This window comes from Equus przewalskii, chromosome 7 (assembly GCF_037783145.1).
Source record: "Equus przewalskii isolate Varuska chromosome 7, EquPr2, whole genome shotgun sequence".
In the NCBI taxonomy this organism is placed as follows: domain Eukaryota; kingdom Metazoa; phylum Chordata; class Mammalia; order Perissodactyla; family Equidae; genus Equus; species Equus przewalskii.
The window spans coordinates 76,637,521-76,657,601 of NC_091837.1; the positions used below are offsets into that span (position 1 = coordinate 76,637,521).

Genomic DNA, 20,081 nt, shown 5'->3' on the forward strand with positions numbered 1-20,081 from the left:
GTGCCGCCTGAAGAAACTGCCAGCAGTGAGAGCTGACGACCAGGGCAAACTTTTGTATTTCAAAGTCGACAAACAGGACAACAATTCTCAAGACTATTAGCTCTAAAAAGAGCAATCATTGATTTCTGCCCTACCAAAGGCTACCTCGTGTACGACCCTTACCCATCTTTGGTTACTAACAGGCAGAAGTGACACTTATGAGAACAAGAAATGCCATGGACAGTGATCCCAATAAATCCCCCTTTGCCTCTCACTACAAAGGCTGATCTGGTCCCAACTCAGAATCAAGGATATCATTCCAGACAGCTCAGTCACGTTGATCGGGAAGTTTCCTTAGCAAATGAGGGGTGTCAGATACCCTAGAAAGAACTTAATTGTAGTTTTCTGCAAATTCTCCAAAATAATGTATACTCAACTTTAAAACAGTTGGAGTGAAGCAAGCCCTCAGCAAATTTCCTGGAGGAGGGACAATGGCTGCAAGCATAACCCGCCCTCTGGCATCACGCCACTAACCCAGAGAATTCACTGCACTGAGTGACCGGACAGTCAAAGTCCACTGGAACCTACTCCCCAAAACATGAAAGAAACGGATAGAGGAAAATTCTAAACAACTATCTATGCCTTGTACCTTTCTCTGGAAACACAATCTACTAATAAGAAAAGCAATTTGAAAAAATAAAAAGTAGATGCTACTCCAATTTCAGAGCCGTTCTCAGTGTAGGAAAACTATTAATGAAAGTGGATGGCATGGCTCTTTTCTTGTATTACAAAGTAAGTTCCTGTTTAACAACTTTTATTATTAACTAATTTAGATTAGTTTTTCTGTTTAACAGAGAGCATGAATCATGCCGGTTAAAACCTTAATGACGTCATATCTATTAACACAGCGAATTCCGAATACAGAAGATCTATGGCTCCTCTAATACGCCCACCTTATGCACTAGCGTTAAAAAATCAAAGAAATGCTCTTTTGAGGAACAAAGTTTTAGGCAATGAGGAAAGAGAAAGTAACCATTACAGACTCATTATGGATCCATCAGAGACTTTTTAATCCATTCAAACCCAAGCATGGAAGATCAGATTCTGATCCTGCAGTACTTGTACATTTTGGAACACCTTTTCACTCACAAACTCAAGGTTACAGTGGCATCAAAAATATCCACAGGAAAGGAAAAGGCTGACGTGAAACACAATATCGTTAATAGCTATTGCATTAGAGTGGTTAGTTGTCTTTTCTTTATTTTTCAAAGTTCCTATAGCATGTTATATAATTTTTATAATAAAAAATTATAAATGAAGAAAGAATCCAAGCTTACAAAACACAGTTGACTTTATAATTCTTCAAACAAATATGCAGAAAGGAGACATTCAACCAAAAGAAAGATGCTCAATGGAAAGCTCGCTGGGGTCCTGGGAGGAGCTCTGCAGACGAGGCCCGGCATCCTTGTCCTTGGAGGCAGGGAGCAGCGGGAGGCCCCAGGCTGCGCTCCACAGCTTCCCCCCCGGGCGGGTACGACACACGCTGGACTTCCACACGTCTATCAGCCTTGTGTGCCTGGGAATCTCAAAGCACTTTTGAAATCTGTACTCGATTTGGTTTGATGGTGAGGAAAGTGCGGCTCATACACAAGTACCAAAATGGTGACAGCACTGGCAAAAGCAACCACTGCAAGCAACCCCACCGCTCACCGGCATTCTGTGGCCCACAGCTTAGGAAAGGTTAGGTAACACTTCTGCTTCAAGCTATATCTCGTTTACTCAGCTGTGTTCACATAAAAAAAACCTATATGCATGAGACTGTAAACATATTCATAATGACAGCTCACGGAGGGGATTCTGTACCCTTGCAGGAGGTTTTTTAGGTAATAAAAAACAAAATCTGTATTTAAAATACACGTGCATCTCATAAGATAAATTTTTAAAACTCCTTTTTAAAATAGCCTAGTGGACATTCCAAAGTAGTCTCTTTGCCCAGAGCAAGTGACTATAAATGCTTACTGTTTCAGTATATAAAACAGAAAAGCCTCAATAAGGATTTCAGAGTCTGTTCGTCAAGAAATCACACAATTTGTGCCCAAAGTCCGCACATATACTAATGTCACTTCCTTCCTTGATCTCTAAATATGTCCTCCTCCATGTCGGAGGTATCTGGAGGTTGGGCATTTGCCTAATCCCAAGGGTCCTCTGCGGGGTCACAGCTGCTGGTTGGTGAAGAAGGATTTAGTCTGCCTGCAGACAGGATTCACACAGAGCGGACAACTCAGAGTCAACTGCTTGGAGCACAGCTCGTTGGACTGGATGTGTGAGTGCACCAAATCTGCCAGGGCCTGGAGGACGCACGACAAGAAGCAAAGATTCATCAGAGGCAAAAAGTCTACTGTCTCCCCATGCACTTCCCCCACCCATCTGCCCAGATAATCACTACGGCTTGGGGATTCTTTTAATCTGAATTATGAATCCTTTGAACCAAATTCTGTAATATGTTCCTCTCCTAAGAATCTCCTCAGCTTAGAGAAAACTTAAGACAGAGATTTTAGGAAATGAAATCCTCTTACCCCACCTGCTAAACCTTGTCTCTGAAAGGCAGATTTTAAATTAGACATAGATGGGTAGAAATAAGAAAATTGGGCCATCTAAAGGAAAAAAGAGTGAGAGTATAAGGAATTCGATTTTACTTTTGTAATTAATTGGAACTCAAAATGTTCTAATATGTGAGAAAACCAATATTCGGTAGGAGTTTCTCAGAGGATTACTCTCCGATATGTTCTACTGAAGTGGTTGTAACACTGCGGATACCTTAGAGAACAATGGATTTCCATTAAGAGACTCTGCTCTTCTGATGTTTTCAGCTCCACACTGAATCAAATGAGAACAGGGAGGAGAAACACATACACATTTTATTTTTCTTTTGTTTTTTTTTTTAGAGAAACTGATTGCTGCCAAAAAAATAAATACAAACACAGATTCACAAACACAACTCAAAGTCTTACTTCAAAAGCGTCCCCCAACTGCTCAGAAATGAAAAATGGTCATGGGGTGAGCACATCCGTTGATTTCCACCTCTGTTACCGTAAAATTGCTCTTCAATTTCTATTCTTTCCCCACCCCATTACCTTCCCACAGGTGCTTTGTTTCCAAACCGTTTTTGAGGTTGTATTTGATAGAATTCTCAAATAATTTAAATCTACCTACCATCCTTTTGTTACTGTATCTCTCTAATGCATGCATTTACAGACTCCACCTAAACAGAACGTTGCTTTAAATTTTTATGCTTCCAGTGTCAAAAGAAGTAAATTACAGTCAGGTGTGACCTAACAATGGAGATATGTTCTGAGAAATGCGTTGTCAGGCGATTTCATCATGCACACATCAGAGAGTGCACTTACACAAACCTGGATGCTCCAGCCTGCTACACACCTAGGCTGTATGGTACTGATCTTACGGGACCACTGTCATATATGCGGTCGTCACCGATCGAAACATCATTATGCTGTACATGACTGTAATTTAACGTATGCTGAACCTAGACTGGATCCAATTCAGAGTTGGGATTTTAGATAGATCTTACGTAGAAAAACCTGAAATAAAATTCTGAGGATTATTTCATTACCATCCCTGCTTCTCTCTCCAAAAATGTCCAGTTAATTATCCCTCAAATAAGTGAGAAATATCTAATTATCATTTACTCGGATAGTTAGGATCTTCTTTCCCTTTCCAAAATGTTGATGACTTTTCAGTTGCTATGTATTTTAAGCCGGCATCAACACCAGAAGACTGGCATGGGAAAAATGCTGAGATTCAGCAAACACATAGTCCTCAACTTAAAAAGAGACTGTAATCTACAACTTCACGGAGAAGTCAGTGACAGCAAGATAACCAATGCTGGAAACATTTAAAGGAGACACTTCTGTAGGGCAATCCAGTAAAATATGCACCAACATTTAAATTCCGTTTCTAAGAATTTATCCTAAGAAAATACTGAAAAAATAAAAAAGAAAATGTTTACTACAGAGCAGTTTATGATAGTAAAAAATTAGAAATAATGTTAAATGTATACTAATCAAGGATTTGTTAAAAATAATTACATAGATCTAATTATATTTATTGATTTGGGTGCATAATATATTCTTAAGAACAAAGTTACAAAACAGTATGAAGAAAATGCTATTTTTGTTAAACGTGTAGAAGAATATCATTTTAATTAAAATACACATTTAGAGGAGAAATGGGACTTATTTTTATCAAAATATTAACGTATTCTCTCTTTAGGGGTAAGATTCCAAGTGAGTTCTACGTTATACTTCTTTCAACTGTTTGAGATGTTTACTATTTTTATTATCAAAAAGCAATAAGGTTATTTCTATTTGGGGAAAAAATTCAAACCATTTTTTAAATAAAGTTAATTGTTTTAAATACAGTGTATTCTCCCATCAAAATAATGAAACAAATTGTAGCTAGTTGGTCTCCTTTATTCTATGGATTAACTTATTAATCACTAATAATCCATTTGATTACTAAGGAATGACCTTAGCTTAGTAATATGAATGAATGTGAATTATTATTCAATACAAACAATAAATTATTTTCCAAACACTCTGCTATGAACTATATTTGGACTTAAATCTTTTTAGCCAGCTCATAATAAGCCAAAGTCATGGTGGGATACAGGAGGCACCATTAAGTAAAATCCACAGACAACCCTGCAACCTCATTTTAGCCAACTATGACTCTCCCATAAATTCTTTATCAGAACTACTGACAAGTAATTTAGGCACTCCTGAACTTTCATTGATGTTTGATGAGCAGCATGAATACACAAACACCTGTGGGGTTGGGTGTTGGCTAAACTTCCCCACCCACTCTCCACCCTGCCCTGCACCTGCCATGCAGGCCTGGAGAGGGTGAAGCATCCTTTGAGGCCAGGTCTCCACCAATCACACGTGGGATGATCAGGGCCAGGAGTTCTGGCAGAAGATGAGGAGGGAAGGGCTTCTTGGGTCCAAGGCTTCCACAATTCCCATGGAAACAATGCTATAAATCAGACTCAAGTTTCCAGCAGGCCCTCAGAAGCCATGAGATGGGTGGGAAATAGTTTTTCTCCACCCTGACTGACAATTCACATCCATCTTACATTACAAGACACTAAGGATGGTATTTGTTATTTCAGTGACCACACTGATCACAACACAGTAGCAAACAGCTAATTAAGTGAATGTATAAAAGAGGTCAAGGAAATTAAAACATATACTGCTTCATTCATTCCATGCTCTTCTCTTAAATGACAGTGACTCCTACAAGCCTTGAAAACCCAATGAGAAGCAGTGTAACAGCCCGAAAGTAAGGGCACTATTAGACTAAGAAAAGGAATTATAGAACAATAAAAACTTTTCCCTCCAAATTGATGAGAAGTACAATTATTTTTTTTAAGGAAATGTAGTTTTCATTACTTTCAGTAGTACAGTAACTCAAACTAAACAAAATGACATTGCCTGCAGTGGGCCACCTGGTTTTAGAAAGGCACAAAACTGCTTTCCCACTGCTGACATGGAATTACCTTGATGTGTTCAGACCATTACTCAGATTAAGTGTTATTCAGAACAATGAGGACACAGTACATGCAAACAAGTATACCAAACAATATTTTTGAATGATACAATTAGATTATTGCAGAGAAAGTTTTCTTTTAAAACAAATAACAATGGGATTGATGAGCCAGATGGGAGCATTTACCTCTTTGGCTAGAACTTGTGAGTATTCGATATCCAGTTCATACAGTGTTTCAATGTGATCGCTGGTAAACGCAATTGGAACCAAAAGGATATTCTTCCTTCCCCTCTCACAAAGTCCTCTGATAGTCTCGTCTGTTTGAGGACCCAGCCAGGGCATAGGACCAACCTATGAAAAAGGAGAGTGAACACATACTGGGACCCACTGCTCCCACCATGTCTATGACCCATCACAGCCCACTGCCCTGGGCACACACGAACCTCCCTGTAGGAGCGAGAGCCATTCTTTACACCTGCTTTAATGAGTTCTGGTATTTCTACATTAAGCTTGAATACTTCTGGAATTTGGCAAAATATAAATAAATAACAATTTCTGTCATTACCACTAAAAATAATGTATTAAATCAACAGAAATCAACTAGTCACTTGATTTCTCCTCCTACCCAATTTGCTTGCTGAGTTCTTTCTGTCCATGGTGAGCAATCAGGCTACAGAACATTCTGTCTATAAGAGCCAAATCTAATCGTTTTATAACTAAGTCCTAAACTAGACTTCCTCAAAAGAGCTGACTGCCTCCAACCTGTGGAAGCCACCTACCTTGGACTGCCAAACCAGTCGGTAGGGGTTGGAGTAACCCAGCTTATCCATGACTCTCTGCACAGTGGCACCCACCTCCTGAGGATAGGGATCCCCTCTGTTGACCACCTGCAGCAAAGACACATGGGCGTTCAGTCGCCAGCACGTGAAGGGTTCCGGGAGCCTCCAAGTGTGCGGGAGACGATGGGTGTGAGGGCAGGACCGAGTCCTCCCTTTCTGTCTTCTGCACTAAGGAGGACACAATCTGAGCTCAATCACCAAACTTCCTGGGATCCATTTGTTCATCAGCCAGAGAACACAGCACTCAGTCATCTCTGAGGTCCCAAAGAATATGTCAGATTCTCTGTTCTACGTTATTCTTGGGAAACCAACAATGTATAACGCTGGACGATGGTCTCAGTCCCCCATCTGAAACAGGGCAGGAAGAGGCAATGGGGGATGGGACTTCTACCTTAGTAGTCATTTGAGTGGCTGATTTTTAGAACAGGAAACAAGAGTGTTGTATGGACAGTGTACAGAACTACTGAGTTTATGGGGACCAGGTAAACAAAGGGGTAGATGCTAGTGGAATAAGAGGGAGGAAAGCAGCAGCACATGGTTCAAATTCCAGGCTCCTCAAGAACATGACCTGTGCCTTCTAATCCCTCTTCTCTCCCCACTCTTCCCACAATGGACTGTAGTCCGTGCTTCGAGCACAGCGACTGTCTGAAAAATGTTCCTGAGCGTCAGAACAGCTTGTTATAGCTTTAAAATGTTCAAAGAAATTTTATTTCTACTGCTTTAATATTTAGTTGTGTACTAATTCCCTAACACACACACCCTGCTTTATTTCTTCCTATAACACATATTACCTCCTAACATAGCACACTGTTTTCTTACGTTGTGTGTTTATTATCTGCTTCCCCCCCTGTGGGGGCAAAGATTTCTGTCTATTTTGTTCATTCCCATATCCTACGATAGCGGGTAGAACAGCACCCGGAACACAGTAGGTGCTCAGCAAATCCTGTTGCCATGAAATACTGATGAATTCAAAGTTAGTTAACAAGCCATTAGAAATGTAAATATGGAAAGAATGAGGAAAATACGAAGTCACGTGAGAACAGCACAGAAATAACTGCGACCGGCAAGATCCACCGATAGAGGCTAAAATTAGCAGGCAAAAGTCTAAGGAACAACAAGACATTGGCATGGTCTCAAAGCAGCTCTCCAAGATATTTTTAATTAGAAAGAGAAAAATAGTTACTTTACAATGGACAAATCCAGCAGACAGCACTTTAGACAAATGACCAAGGATCACACCAGCAGCAGTAAGACAAAGTGACATCACACACTCCCGGCAGGATGCGCTGAGGAGGACAGATCACCCCTGGGTATTCTTCCCAATAATACATAACCTCAACCTGATCGTGAGAAAATACCAGACCAATCCAAATGGACGAGCGTGCTACAAAATAAGTGACAGCCTACAAAATCACTCTTCAAAAATATCAAGGTCACAAAAGACAAGGAAAGTATGAGGAACTGTCCCAGACTGCAGGATACTGCAGAGGCATGACAACCAAATGCGATGTGGGATCCTGGATTGAATTCTGGAATAGAAAAAGGACAACTGTGGAAGAAGTGGTGAAATCCGAGTAAGGGCTGGCCTTTGGTTAATAGTGTCACACCACTGCTCAGTTCTTCCTTTTCATCACTGTACCATGGTTACGTGAGATGTCAACATTAGGTGAAGCTACGTGAAGGGTATATGGCAACTCTCTGTACTATTTCTGCAACTTTTCTGTAAGTCTAAAATTACTTCAAAATAATAAGTTCTTAAAAAGTCATTAAGGGGGAAAAAGTCATTAGAAAGCAAATGTAGAGGAAAAGAAAAGTTCGCTAGATCAGTTTTCTTCCTCAACCATCCCACTGTCTTCCCTACCCCTTCCCTATCCTCATGACTTCATGGCATTCCTCAGTCCCACACAGGACCCGGGGCAGCAGAAACCTGGAAGCAGTATGCTCAGTCCCTGAGGGGAAGAAAGGGAAATGAGGCCGCGGGTGAGAGAAGAGAAGGCAGCACCTGGAATCGTTCATGTATAAAAATGTGTTTCCTCCCTTCCCAGTTCAAGAGCTTCCCTTCTGGCACTTCAGACATGGCCTCATCACATGAAGGACAGTTATACAAAGGATGAGGGTGGAGCAGGAGGATGGGCATGTGAAGAGGCTCTGCATGACACCAGAAAAGAGAATATGAACCCGTTAAAATCAACAGGCAGGCTTCCAGAAGAGAGAAATTTATCTCCAGAGCCACCTACTGCTTAGTTGAGATATGGGAATGGAAAAGCTGCGAAGGGCTCCACCTTGGTCACCACCAGGTGGCAGTGAAGACCAACTAGAAGAGTAGCCCCAGACATCCAGGTTAACTCCATTAACCCTGGAGTTAAAACCTTAATAACACCTAAGAAAAAGTAATTCTCTACCTTGCTGGCTTTGAAAGTGATGTTTTTAGGACACAATGATAGTTCTGAGCTGATGAAACTAGCTGCTTATATCAAGCACATCTATACTGCACACTAGCTTGATCATTCTTGTTTCCAAAAAGGCAACAGCTATGGCAGATGGAGTATTTTCATGAAGACACAGTATACTATGACAAACCAACGACCAATCAGATCACAACTTGATATACTCTATATTCAATTGCCAAAATGTGATCCCAAGTCTTAGCAAACTAAAAACTGTGATTACTTCCTGGATTTCAAACAGTCCCTACCAAGTCTTGATGAAAGAATGGGATGGAGAGCACTCGTGTGAATGGAGGCCCAACAATTCAACGCACTGAGACATCGGGCGGAGCCCCTTCAACAGGGCAGGCAAAAGCAGTGAAAAGAACTCTTCCACTTACTAAAAATTCCTACATACAAATACATCTTCAAACTATCATTTTAAAGGGGTTTATTAAGACAGTATCTATTCACAATATTATAATCTGAATTACTTGTTATTAGGTTTCAAGAAATGAGTCTAGTTAAATTAGCACCAAGTTAAGTCTGCGATCTTACAGTTCATCCTTGCACAGGGCTCAGGACGACGCGGAAGCTGCACTTAGAAATCCTCTACCCCTAGATCAGCCAAAAGAACGTTCTTACTTACAGACATCGGCAGTGAGTGAGCAGAAAAAAGAATGACCACCTCGCTTCTCTTCTCATGTGGAAAATGGTCCAGTTCTTTCAGAATGTGGTCTGCAAAGCACTTCGCAAATACCAAGAAAGGAGGATAAGGAAGAAGTAGGAAAAAAGAAACAGAAGGAAAAGAAAATATTTTTTAAATGAGAGCTACAAAAAAAATCTCACAGCAACCATCAAAAACTGGAACTCTCTTTTTAAAAAATTACAAACAGTACAGTCTCCGCTTGCTTTGGTTCATCATCAAAATGGCTCATAACAGTTTCAGGGGCCTAGGGAATTTGATGGGAAACTTCTAAAGCTCACTAATGGCTCACTGAAAATGAATGCTCTGGATCTGCTTCCCCTCGGGAGGAACAGGGCACACTTCCAGATGGAAAGGAAACACAGATGGGAAGGAGAAGTTGTTTTAAGACCTCTCATTTGCTCGGTTAGCAGGAAAACAGCTTACAGGGTCTTTCTAAATCTCCGTTAGTCTGGCTTTTAGGTATATCACATTAAACTACATTAGACAAAAATAGTAGAGGAATAAGAAAACACTCTTCTATTTTTATGACCTTTTCGTTCTGAGCTCAGTATCTTCACTAAGTCAATCTTCATAACAACCTTCATAACAACAGATGAGAGGTAGTACAACTCTCAGTAAATTCACGGGGGTGCGGGGAGATGCGGCGACCTGGGGGCCCATTCAGTCACATCTGCAGAACTTGGGCTACAACGCAGGTCCCGCCTCCTCTGAATCTCTGTCCACCAGACCAGTGAGTTCCCATGTCTAGTTGGCACTTGCTGATTCACAACAATAGGTGCTGAAATCTCAGATCTGAAGAGGCTTTCTTTCATCTTACGCTTTAATCATTCTTCGTCACTTAACTTATAAAGCAAATGCTACAAAGGACATATTAATATCAATTGACAAAGCCGGAATATAAATGTAGGTCAGACAAATGTAAGCATCAATGTTAAATTTACTGAAGTTGAACACTGTACCACAGTTATGGAAGAGAATATCCCTGCTACGTAGGTGTAAAGGGTGATTTTATATATATAAGTTACTCTCAAAAGGTTCAGAAGAAAATATATGTATGTATATACAAACATAAACACACAGAGAGGATGCAAATGATAAAGCAAGTTGGATAAATGTTAAGAATATGTGAATCTAGGCAAAGAGTAAAGTTGCTCATACTGTTCTTAGTCTTTCAACTTTCCTGCATGTTTGAAATTATTTCCAAAAAAAGGTTTTTAAAAACTTATAAAGGACAATTTACCAGAACCATGTACATTTGTACTTGTTGTATTTTGATATATCAGTGGTTAATACTACAGGAAGAGAAAATTATTCCCTAATCAACACTGAGACATTATCAATCTTTCTGGACTCTCAAAATTTGGTAAATAGATGCACTAAGGTACAAAATGTGCCTAGAGCGTTAGTTCCCTTTTCAAAATTTATAATTTACCTACAGAGTAAATATGGTAAGATCAGATACAAACCAAAACAATATTTTCTGGTGGTCTTTGCAGTGCTTGGAAACTAAGGATGCTCAGAAAGGACTGTTTCTGGACCATAGCCTAGATCAGAAGGCCCACTGCAAAGTTTGCAGAGGAGCTTGGCACATTCACTTACTCCAATTACTCCTCCAGCTAGACAAATAGCAATTTTAGAGATGACAGTAGTAAAATGACTATTTTGAGTAATTACTACCTATAACAAGTAGAAATGTAGATTAAAAATATTCTTAGTTTTTAACTATATTTCTAGTTTTAGTTTAGGGTTTGTTTGTTTTTAATTTCTGCTAGAAATCAAATCTCCTCGTGTAATCTACACAATATTAAGAATAAGCCCTATTATAAACTTTTGTTTCCAAAAATTTTGGTATTTTTCCTTTTCTCATCTCGCAAAACCACAAGTAGAAACACAATTATTTATGGCTTACAGCAGACTCTAAGCCATCATCCAAACTGAGGAGCTGGGGTAAAGTAGAAGTGCTACTCAACTCATCTAAAATCCATCTGCGGTATTTCCTACACGCAATCCCCCTGCAGAAGGAAAGCGGCAGGCGGCTCTCAGAGCCTTCAATCACATCATCTAGGAGGGTGGATAAATGCCTCTAAAACTCCCTTTCATTTTATGAACGGAGATTTCCTCAGTTAAGAGACCTTTCCATCTTTCTGCTTCCCCCCTTTTCAAAGGGCTGAATTTTAATGCAAATCTAATTACTCACTCGATCAGGGCAGGCAGATGCTGTGCAGATCCCTCGTTCTCTGCTACCACATGTCAGTGCTGACCTGAAACACCCCTCGTTTCCAATCACAGGCCTCCAAGAGCAAACTATGGCACTCTGGAGCTTCAGGCGGTACTGACTGGATCCAGCAGCAGAGAAAATGAGCAGGGGAACACCACATCGAGACCAAAACTACACCCATCCCTAAGGGAAGGTGCCTTCTTTTCATTTCTGCTTAACACTGCATTTCAATCTGAGCATTAACCCTTGACATCATCTCCGTGCCTAAGGAACACTGTCTGCTCCAGGGAGAGCTGACCTGCTTTTAACAATGTCTAGCACCATCTAGTGGTTACAGATTCTAAATGACTCCAGGCTTTTTAAAAGGGTAAGCTGGTATTCTGCCAGTCAGAGGATGTCCAAGGAAAGAAACATAAACTGGATGAAATCTAAATCACTCAATATTTCCTCTACGTAAACTAACTCAAAGGCAGAAGATTGTACTGACTGAATAAAACTATACTTGTATGATTTAGGGCAATTACCCGTAGCACACTCGACTCACAGGGCAAAAAGTATACAGTAACACCAATTCAAAGGTATTGGCTTTAGAATTGTAGTTTTAACTGATTCTCCTAAAATCAAGCATCTATTAATATAAACATTATAATTGTGCAGGAGGAATCTGAAATTTCTTCAAATACATGAAACTTCCTCAGTTGAAATGTTACATTTATTTTCACGTTTCAGAACATGTAGACTTATCACCTTTAAATTTTTTAAATCTTTTGACATTTTAAAGGATCTAGAAAATAAAGGATTTATTTGTCCATCATTCAATCTATGAACATAAATTAGGCGAAACACTTGCATAATCTTTAACAGTCCTCTGGTCATCGGCAAACACAAAGCTCAAAATATAAATCTGCTATGGTTTGTGACTAACAGTATTAATCTGAAGAAAGAAAAGAATCTAACGTTTACCATCTTTGAATTTATTTTCTCCTGTCACAGTCTTGATAGACTCTAATACTTTTGTTTAAGCCCCAGCACACAATTTAAGCAAGAGAACTACAGTAAGGCTCAGAAGGACACCTGCAGACCAAGCAGGGACAAGAACCTGACCCACAGCAGAAGCAGGGGTGACAGGGGCTGCCGGCAGCCGCTGACTTACCTGAATGAGAAGGGGATGTGTGGGCCACCTGTCAATAGTGCTCCACTTCATCGCAGGCTTCTTTCCCACTTCATTGTAGTATCTGTAAATGGCATTTAAGCTGCTGCCTGAAATATATAGGGGGCTACTTATTTTTTTTTTAAAGATTGGCACCTGAGGTAACATCTGTTGCCAATCTTTTTTTTTCTTTTTCTCCCCAACACGCCCCCACCCCCCGCCAGTACATAGTTGTATAGTCTAGTTGTAGGTCCTTCCGGTTGTGCTTTGTGGAACACCACCTCAGCATGGCTTATGAGCTGTGCTAAGTCCACGCCCAGGATCTGAACCAGTGAACCCCTGGGCTACCGAAGCACAGCGCACAAACTTAACCACTGGGCCACTGGGCCTGCCCCTATTGGGGGGCACTTAGTAGATGCATGTTGATTATGATGAAAATAAAAAACAGACAGTAAAGGCAGTAATTCTAAGTTCAAAAGAGGTAACGTTTCTATACCGAATCAGCCTAATTACAATCATTTCAAATACTCTAAAATGCATATAGATTTAACTACCCTGCAAATGAACATCACTAAAGAGCAATCAATTTCAATGGCCTTTTAAAAATTATTGAGGCCATTCCTAGTGAGAAACACGATGGAGGTGGATTTACGAAATATAAGTAGTCGTTATTTGCAGGGACCAAGTCTTACACTTGAAAGCACGTTAAATTTTTTTTCCCATTATGAAGATAATCAACCCCATCACAGAAAATGTAGGTGGTGGGGAAAAAGGAAAAAAGAACCCAGCTTTTATCCCAGCATGCTAATACAGTTATTATTTTATTCTAGTATAGTTCTTTTCAATTATTTTTCTTTATAGCTGTATTGTTTAACAAAGTTGTAATTTTAGTACATACGCAATTTTGTATCCTGGGCATTTGGGGCATTTTTACTTAATATTATGAGATGAACATTTCTCACATTACAATAAAAGCTTTATAACTATCCTTTTAATGGCTGGTTAATAAGAACAGCTTATGGAGAGCAGCTGACTGAAGTTCCTATGAGCATTCTCCATTTTTATCTGCTCCTACAAAATTATCATCATTCCCTACAATAAGTTAAATGGATACTAAATCCTTACAGGTGATCTAACAAAATCTGTATTTGCAAGCAAGAGTTAGAAATCAAGTAAATTCAAAGACTAAAGGAAGGCAGATGGTGCCAACCCAATGCAACTCTTTCCTGGCCCAGGGGAGCTGGCACAAGGGCCAAGCCTTAATCCTATGAAACTATTCCTACCACAGGGCCTCTCCCTCAATGTTAACACAGGGCAAACATTCCAAAACATTCCCATGCTTCCAACAGCAATCCACTGGTTTCTCTAACTGTAAGAGCTATTAATCAGTCAGGTCTCTAAATTAAAATGCTAGTTAGGACAAAGCCATACTTAAATCAAATGTCCTCTTAGGCTAAAACTCAATTTTCAAAAAAATAAATGAGTTCCATTTCAGTGAGCAGAATACAATCAGTCAGATAAATGCAAACTGCATCCATTCCAGGTTCAAAAACAATCTCTCTAGAAATCACAAAGTGGTCAACACCATATTCATACTGCAAACCACATTTTACAGGTGAGTATCACTGTCAGATGTTCAGAACAACTTCTGAAAGCACATTAGTTCTCCTGGGTCACTCAGAAACACTACGTGAACTACTAGTAGTAACTCAGGGGCAAACAAATTAAACAATTGCTTGTGATTGATACATAGAATATACCGGCCCTGCCACAACGGTGTGTGTCTAAATGATGTACTAGATAAATGACACTCTAGTGCCCTCAAAGAAAGACTGTGCTTCCCAAAGGCTTTCAAATCTCTGAAGCAAGTGAAGATGTACCTGCCCCTACACACGAGTGTCCTGGAGAACAACTGCACAGACACTGAAGTTTGACACACTAGTAGAGCCAGCTGTGAAATGAAATCTGTAGTCAATCCTTTGTCATACAAATAACCATCTTCTTAACTTGTCTAATTTTGAGAGCAGACATTTACATGTTCAGGTATATTTTTTAAAGCAAGGCAAAAGTAGGGTTTAGAAATTTATAAACTCTGATTCATTCTCCAACAATAGATTACTATTTTGAAGTTGCAGAGGTACATTTCCAAAATAAATCACAGCTCAGACTCTTGAGGGTTTCTGAGAACTCAGGCATTTTCATAGGTGCTTTGAACAAATATTTAAAGCACACAACGGGCTGTGAATATGCGTTCCAGTAGTTTTGATTCTCCTTATAGATACAGAAATAATAGATAATAATATACAAAAGCTATTTGTGAGTAAAAATGAGCTGACCTCAATCCTTGAAATAAAACAAAATGTATTTATATAGAATGAAAATGTATTTGTGTGTGACAGTAGAAGCTTTACCTACAATTAATGATACAGCGATCGGCAAACACAGACTACTCTCCAGCTCCAATTAAATATATAAGAAACAACAAGTAGTAATATTTTCCAAAATCTACACCACTAAGAGAAGTTTACAAAGGGAACCTCACACTGAGCATTGGTTTAACCAGTAAACAACCCATAACTGAAGCATAACAAAAAAACATACCAATATTTCCTACATTGTATGAGCACCTCTGCTTTCAAAATGAAAGCAGCTACCATCTTTGCTACATTAATAAGAATATTAGGGTAGCCATAAAAATAAGGTTTATTACACAAACATGGAAAGTGGCTCAAGGTTCATTACTGATCTATTACACGACTGCATTAAAGCACAGAACACTAGCAGCCACCACCTCCCACCTACCATTTGTAATTCTCAGCCCACTGGCCAATAACTCAAGGGATAGATGAACCATGAGATTTCAAATGGACTGACCTGAACTCTCGTGTTTAAAGCAGACAGGTTGGATTTGCCATTCAAATAGAGAATGATTTATCCTTTCATTCTGCACTCAGCTTCCCTGGTTATCTCTTCCAGGACCATATCCTCCCTCCCACTGTCAAAGAGAAGCCCTTACCTGTGGTAGAGCAGCTGTACTGTGGATACTGTGTGAAAGCAATAGCCCTTTCAAGCCCATCTCTCTCCATCTCTTCAATTGCTTCTTCTGTTAAAGGATGGACATACCGGAATCCAATATAGTATTTGTGAGGGGCTATTAGGAAGCATGTGTGGAAAAGAGAAAGTATTAATCTTTATATAGATTCCTCGGAATTGCCAAACACAATGCAATGCCCAGAACAAAGAACAGTTAACCTAACTTCCTGTGATGCTGATAGTGTGTCTAGTTTAGAATATTCCTTGGATTTTATCCAGGCTTCAGCTAGTACATGGACTTTTAATCACTATTTTCTGGGATCAACCTCCTCACTCCACCAGACACACCTTTACTTAGCACTTTTTTTTTTTTTTTTACTATACTAGTAATAGTAATTATCAAGTATTACTTTTTTTAAATTTTTTTGAGGAAGATTAGCCCTGAGCTAACTGCTGCCAATCCTCCTCTTTTTGCTGAGGAAGACTGGCCCTGAGCTAACATCCGTGCCCATCTTCCTCTACTTTATATGCGGGACACCTACCACAGCATGGCTTGTCAAGCGGCGCCATGTCTGCAACCGGGATCCAAACCAACGAACCCCCCCAGGCCACCAAAGCGGAACGTGCGCACTTAACCACTGTGCCACCGGGCCGGCCCCAGCACATGGTTTTTAAAACTTAAGCTTCTGTGTCTTATTCTCTGCTCTTGGCTGAGACAAGAGAGACTCAGGAGAAGGGAAGAAAGAACCAGCACTTATTCTTCAAGTGCACCTCCTCTTATGTACCAGATACCAGGGTAAAAATTTAACTTTTTTTTTTCTCATTTAGACCCCATTTTTCAGATAAGGAAACAGAGACTCTCAAAGGTTAATGAACCCGCCCAAAGTCACACCTGGCAGATGGTGGGGCTGAAATTATAACATGGGTCTCCTCACCCCAAAGCCCATGCTCCTTCCATGCCCCCAGCCTGCTTCCACCACTGGAGTTCCCTCCTCCTGTTCCCTTACACCCCAGATCACCGAGTTTGTATAAAACTGGAGATCCTCAACAAAAGTTTATTGATAACAAATGACTGAAATGACTCTCCTCATTTAATATATGAAAAAAATCCAACAACTTTTTTTTCTTTTTTGAGGAAGATTAGCCCTGAGCTAACTGCTGCCAATCCTCCTCTTTTTGCTGAGGAAGCCTGGTCCTGAGCTAACATCCATGCCCATCTTCCTCTACTTTATATGTGGGATGCCTACCACAGCATGGCTTGCCAAGCGGTGCCATGTCTGCACCCAGGATCTGAACCGGCGAACCCCGGGCCGCCAAAGCGGAACGCACAAACTTAACGGCTGCGCCACCAGGCCGGCCCCCCAACAACAATTCTTAAATTGGAGGCACCAACTGGGATTTAAAATAATTGCTCTTGACACCTAAATGGCTCAAGTCAGCACACATCTTTGCATTCCTTCCCCCATCACTTTACCAATCCCTTCTTCTATCTCCTCCTTTATCCTCTTGTATCTTCCCCCCTATATTTTAAAAGCATCTACAACCACTCAATTTCTTAGGCATTTATAAAATCATAAAACTGAAAGTTTCCTAAAGTGACCCAGGCTTGCTTCCTTGTCTTTTCATAGAATTACACTAACTTATACCCAAGGATGATATGGAGAACACACTACATAAACATTAAGTAATAGTAAATCTAAGATGCTAATACTGTTCAAGCATTAGCAGGAGCATTATATATACACACACCCATTATGTTTTATATATATATATAAAATTTCCTCAATAACTTGACCCAGGGAACTGTGAATCAACGGAGCATATTACCAAGGACAGAAGCAGAATACCGATGGAAGAGAGAAGTATGTCTGTGCATGGGAAGGAGTCTGATTAGATATTCTCTGGCTGGGGTCTACAAAAAGAGGAAGGAAGGGTGTAAACAGAATCATTCTCAGCTGTCTGTCCCTTCTAAGTCACCAATTTTATGGTCTCTTGCATAAAATATGGTGAACTGCAGTTAGAACACAGCAGAGTGACCCTGGAAGCCAACTCCAAATGACTGACTGTTGAAAGATTATGGGGTTCATGCTAAACTGCCAACTATCACAATATCAGCAAGTCCATCTTTTTTGGGGGGAGTGGTGAGGAAGACTGGCCCTGAGCTAACATCTGTTGCCAATCTTCCTCTTTTTGCTTGAGGAATGTTGTCCCTGAGCTAACATCTGTGCCAATCTTCCTCTATTTTTTATGTGGGACACTACCACAGCATGGCCTGATGAGCGGTGTGTAGGTCCACGCCCAGGATCCGAACCCGTGAACCCTTGGGCTGCTAAAGCAGAGCATGTAAACTTAACCACTACACCACTGGGCTTGCCCCTCACCAAGTCCATTTTTAAGGAGCTCTTGGTGAGCTGAGCTGAGGTTGAAGTGGAATCTGCTTTCTAACCTATTTTGAGACAATACACTTATGAGACTGATATAAGAAGAGCCCCCAATGCTGCAGGTCAACCAGCTCCCCACATGTTCTTTTCACCTGTGCAGTACTGGGAAGCTGCAGCCTAAATGCCTAGGGTCTGAGAGTTCCTCAAATACTGCAGCCTAAGAAAGGTGGAGAGGCTGCCCTCACACATAAACGCAGGGTGGTGACCACATTTTGAAGTGAGAGACAGTTGAATACTCTGGCAAGAACAGATAATGCTTTCTAAACTGTCCAATTGATGGCCTCCAAAAACACATTTTACAGAAAGTGACAATGTGCTCTCTCTGACTGGGCCTATCCTGAGGAAACAACAAGTGTTCACAGAGGCTCCTTGCTGGTCAGGATAGATTTCCCACTGCAGCTGGCTGTCCCCAGCAGAGCGTGGGGAGAAGGAGCCTCCTGGGTGTTAACCAGCACCACATCTGGCCAGACTGAGTTCAAAACACACTACTTGCTGGCCTGGCCTAGTCTACCCTCAGAGCGGCTACCCAGTGAACACTCTCCAGTGAGAACTACAAAAGGAAAAAAGGACTGAACAGAAAAACCAGATATTTAAACAGCAAAACTTCATTAATTTCCAGTCCATTAATTTAGCAAGTACAATACCTCAAATGTTTGATTTGAACATGACTCCCTGAGACAAAGGTTTGAAATACATATAGCATTATGCCTTTAATTTGTATTAGATCATGAACCCTATGCCAACGACGAATTATAAACAAGCTCACATTTACTGAGTGTCATGTACTATGCACCACACTAATGCCTTCCAGGATTATCTTATTTAATTTTCACAATGATCCAAGGAGTTGAGTTCTGTTATCCCCATTTTCAAGAGGAGCTTTAGTGGGGTGAGTAATCACACAACATGATTTCATGCCTGGAATCAGACAACGAGGCATGGGGAAGCCAGCTCCATCTGAATCTGAACAAGAACCCATGCTCCTCTCTGTTATGCATTTTATAAAGAACAACGAAATTATTCTACTGAGTAGCACTTACCTATAACTTCATTAAAAGCAGTTATAATCTACATAACTAAAATTTTTTATATTTTTATATTTAGACTTTTCATGAAAGGATTACACTTCTCATCTATTTCTTTCTGTAGTCCCTAAATTACTGCAATGTAATGTAACTATATGAAACCAATTCCAAGTTAAATTCCCTCACATACAGTCATGCATTGCATGACAACGCTTCAGTCAACAACAGACCACATACACGACGGTGGTCCCATGAGATGAGTACCACAAAGCCTAGGTGTGTAGTAGGCGATACCATCTAGGTTTGTGTAACTATACTCTGTGATGCTCACACGACGATGAAATTGCCTAACGACACATTTCTCAGAACCATCCCCATCATCGAGAGACACACACAGTCGCATGATGGACAGGCAAGCAGGACAGGACTGAAACTCACTGTATTAGTCAGTTGGTCAATTCTATGCAAAGTCAGTGCAGGTCTCAAAATTTCTATACTGGCTACCAAGCAGCAACTATTTCCCTAAAAAATGGGAGTATTAAACATTCTTATGTTTGTAATCCTCACTTTTTGCCTAAAAAGAGCTTTTCCAAATAGACATAAACAAATAGACATAGTTCAAAAGCAAACTTTATAATTTTGCAGAAAAGAAAATATAAGAAGACAGGAGGAAGAAGAAAGAGATGAAGAGAGGGA

The 20,081-nt window shown here is 40.3% G+C and overlaps 1 protein-coding gene across 8 annotated transcripts in view; it reads right to left on the reverse strand.

The window, feature by feature from the left end:
- Positions 1-1,025: 1,025 nt before the first annotated feature.
- The window catches only part of FECH (ferrochelatase), a 33,947-nt gene continuing 14,891 nt past the window's right edge, over positions 1,026-20,081 (reverse strand). For 2 of the 8 annotated variants that reach the window (XM_070627721.1, XM_070627722.1), the window contains exons 5-11: positions 15,903-16,037; positions 12,890-12,996; positions 9,459-9,557; positions 6,324-6,431; positions 5,731-5,895; positions 2,797-2,856; positions 1,026-2,327 (exon numbers count right to left, since the gene is read on the reverse strand). In XM_070627721.1, the coding sequence (XP_070483822.1) occupies positions 2,193-2,327; positions 2,797-2,856; positions 5,731-5,895; positions 6,324-6,431; positions 9,459-9,557; positions 12,890-12,996; positions 15,903-16,037 (809 nt within the window). In that variant the 3' untranslated portion in view covers positions 1,026-2,192. Of the gene's footprint in view, positions 2,328-2,796; positions 2,857-5,730; positions 5,896-6,323; positions 6,552-9,458; positions 9,558-12,889; positions 12,997-15,902; positions 16,038-20,081 lie in introns of all 8 variants that reach the window. The other 6 variants (XM_070627720.1, XM_070627728.1, XM_070627725.1 and 3 more) reach the window with 3 other exon arrangements.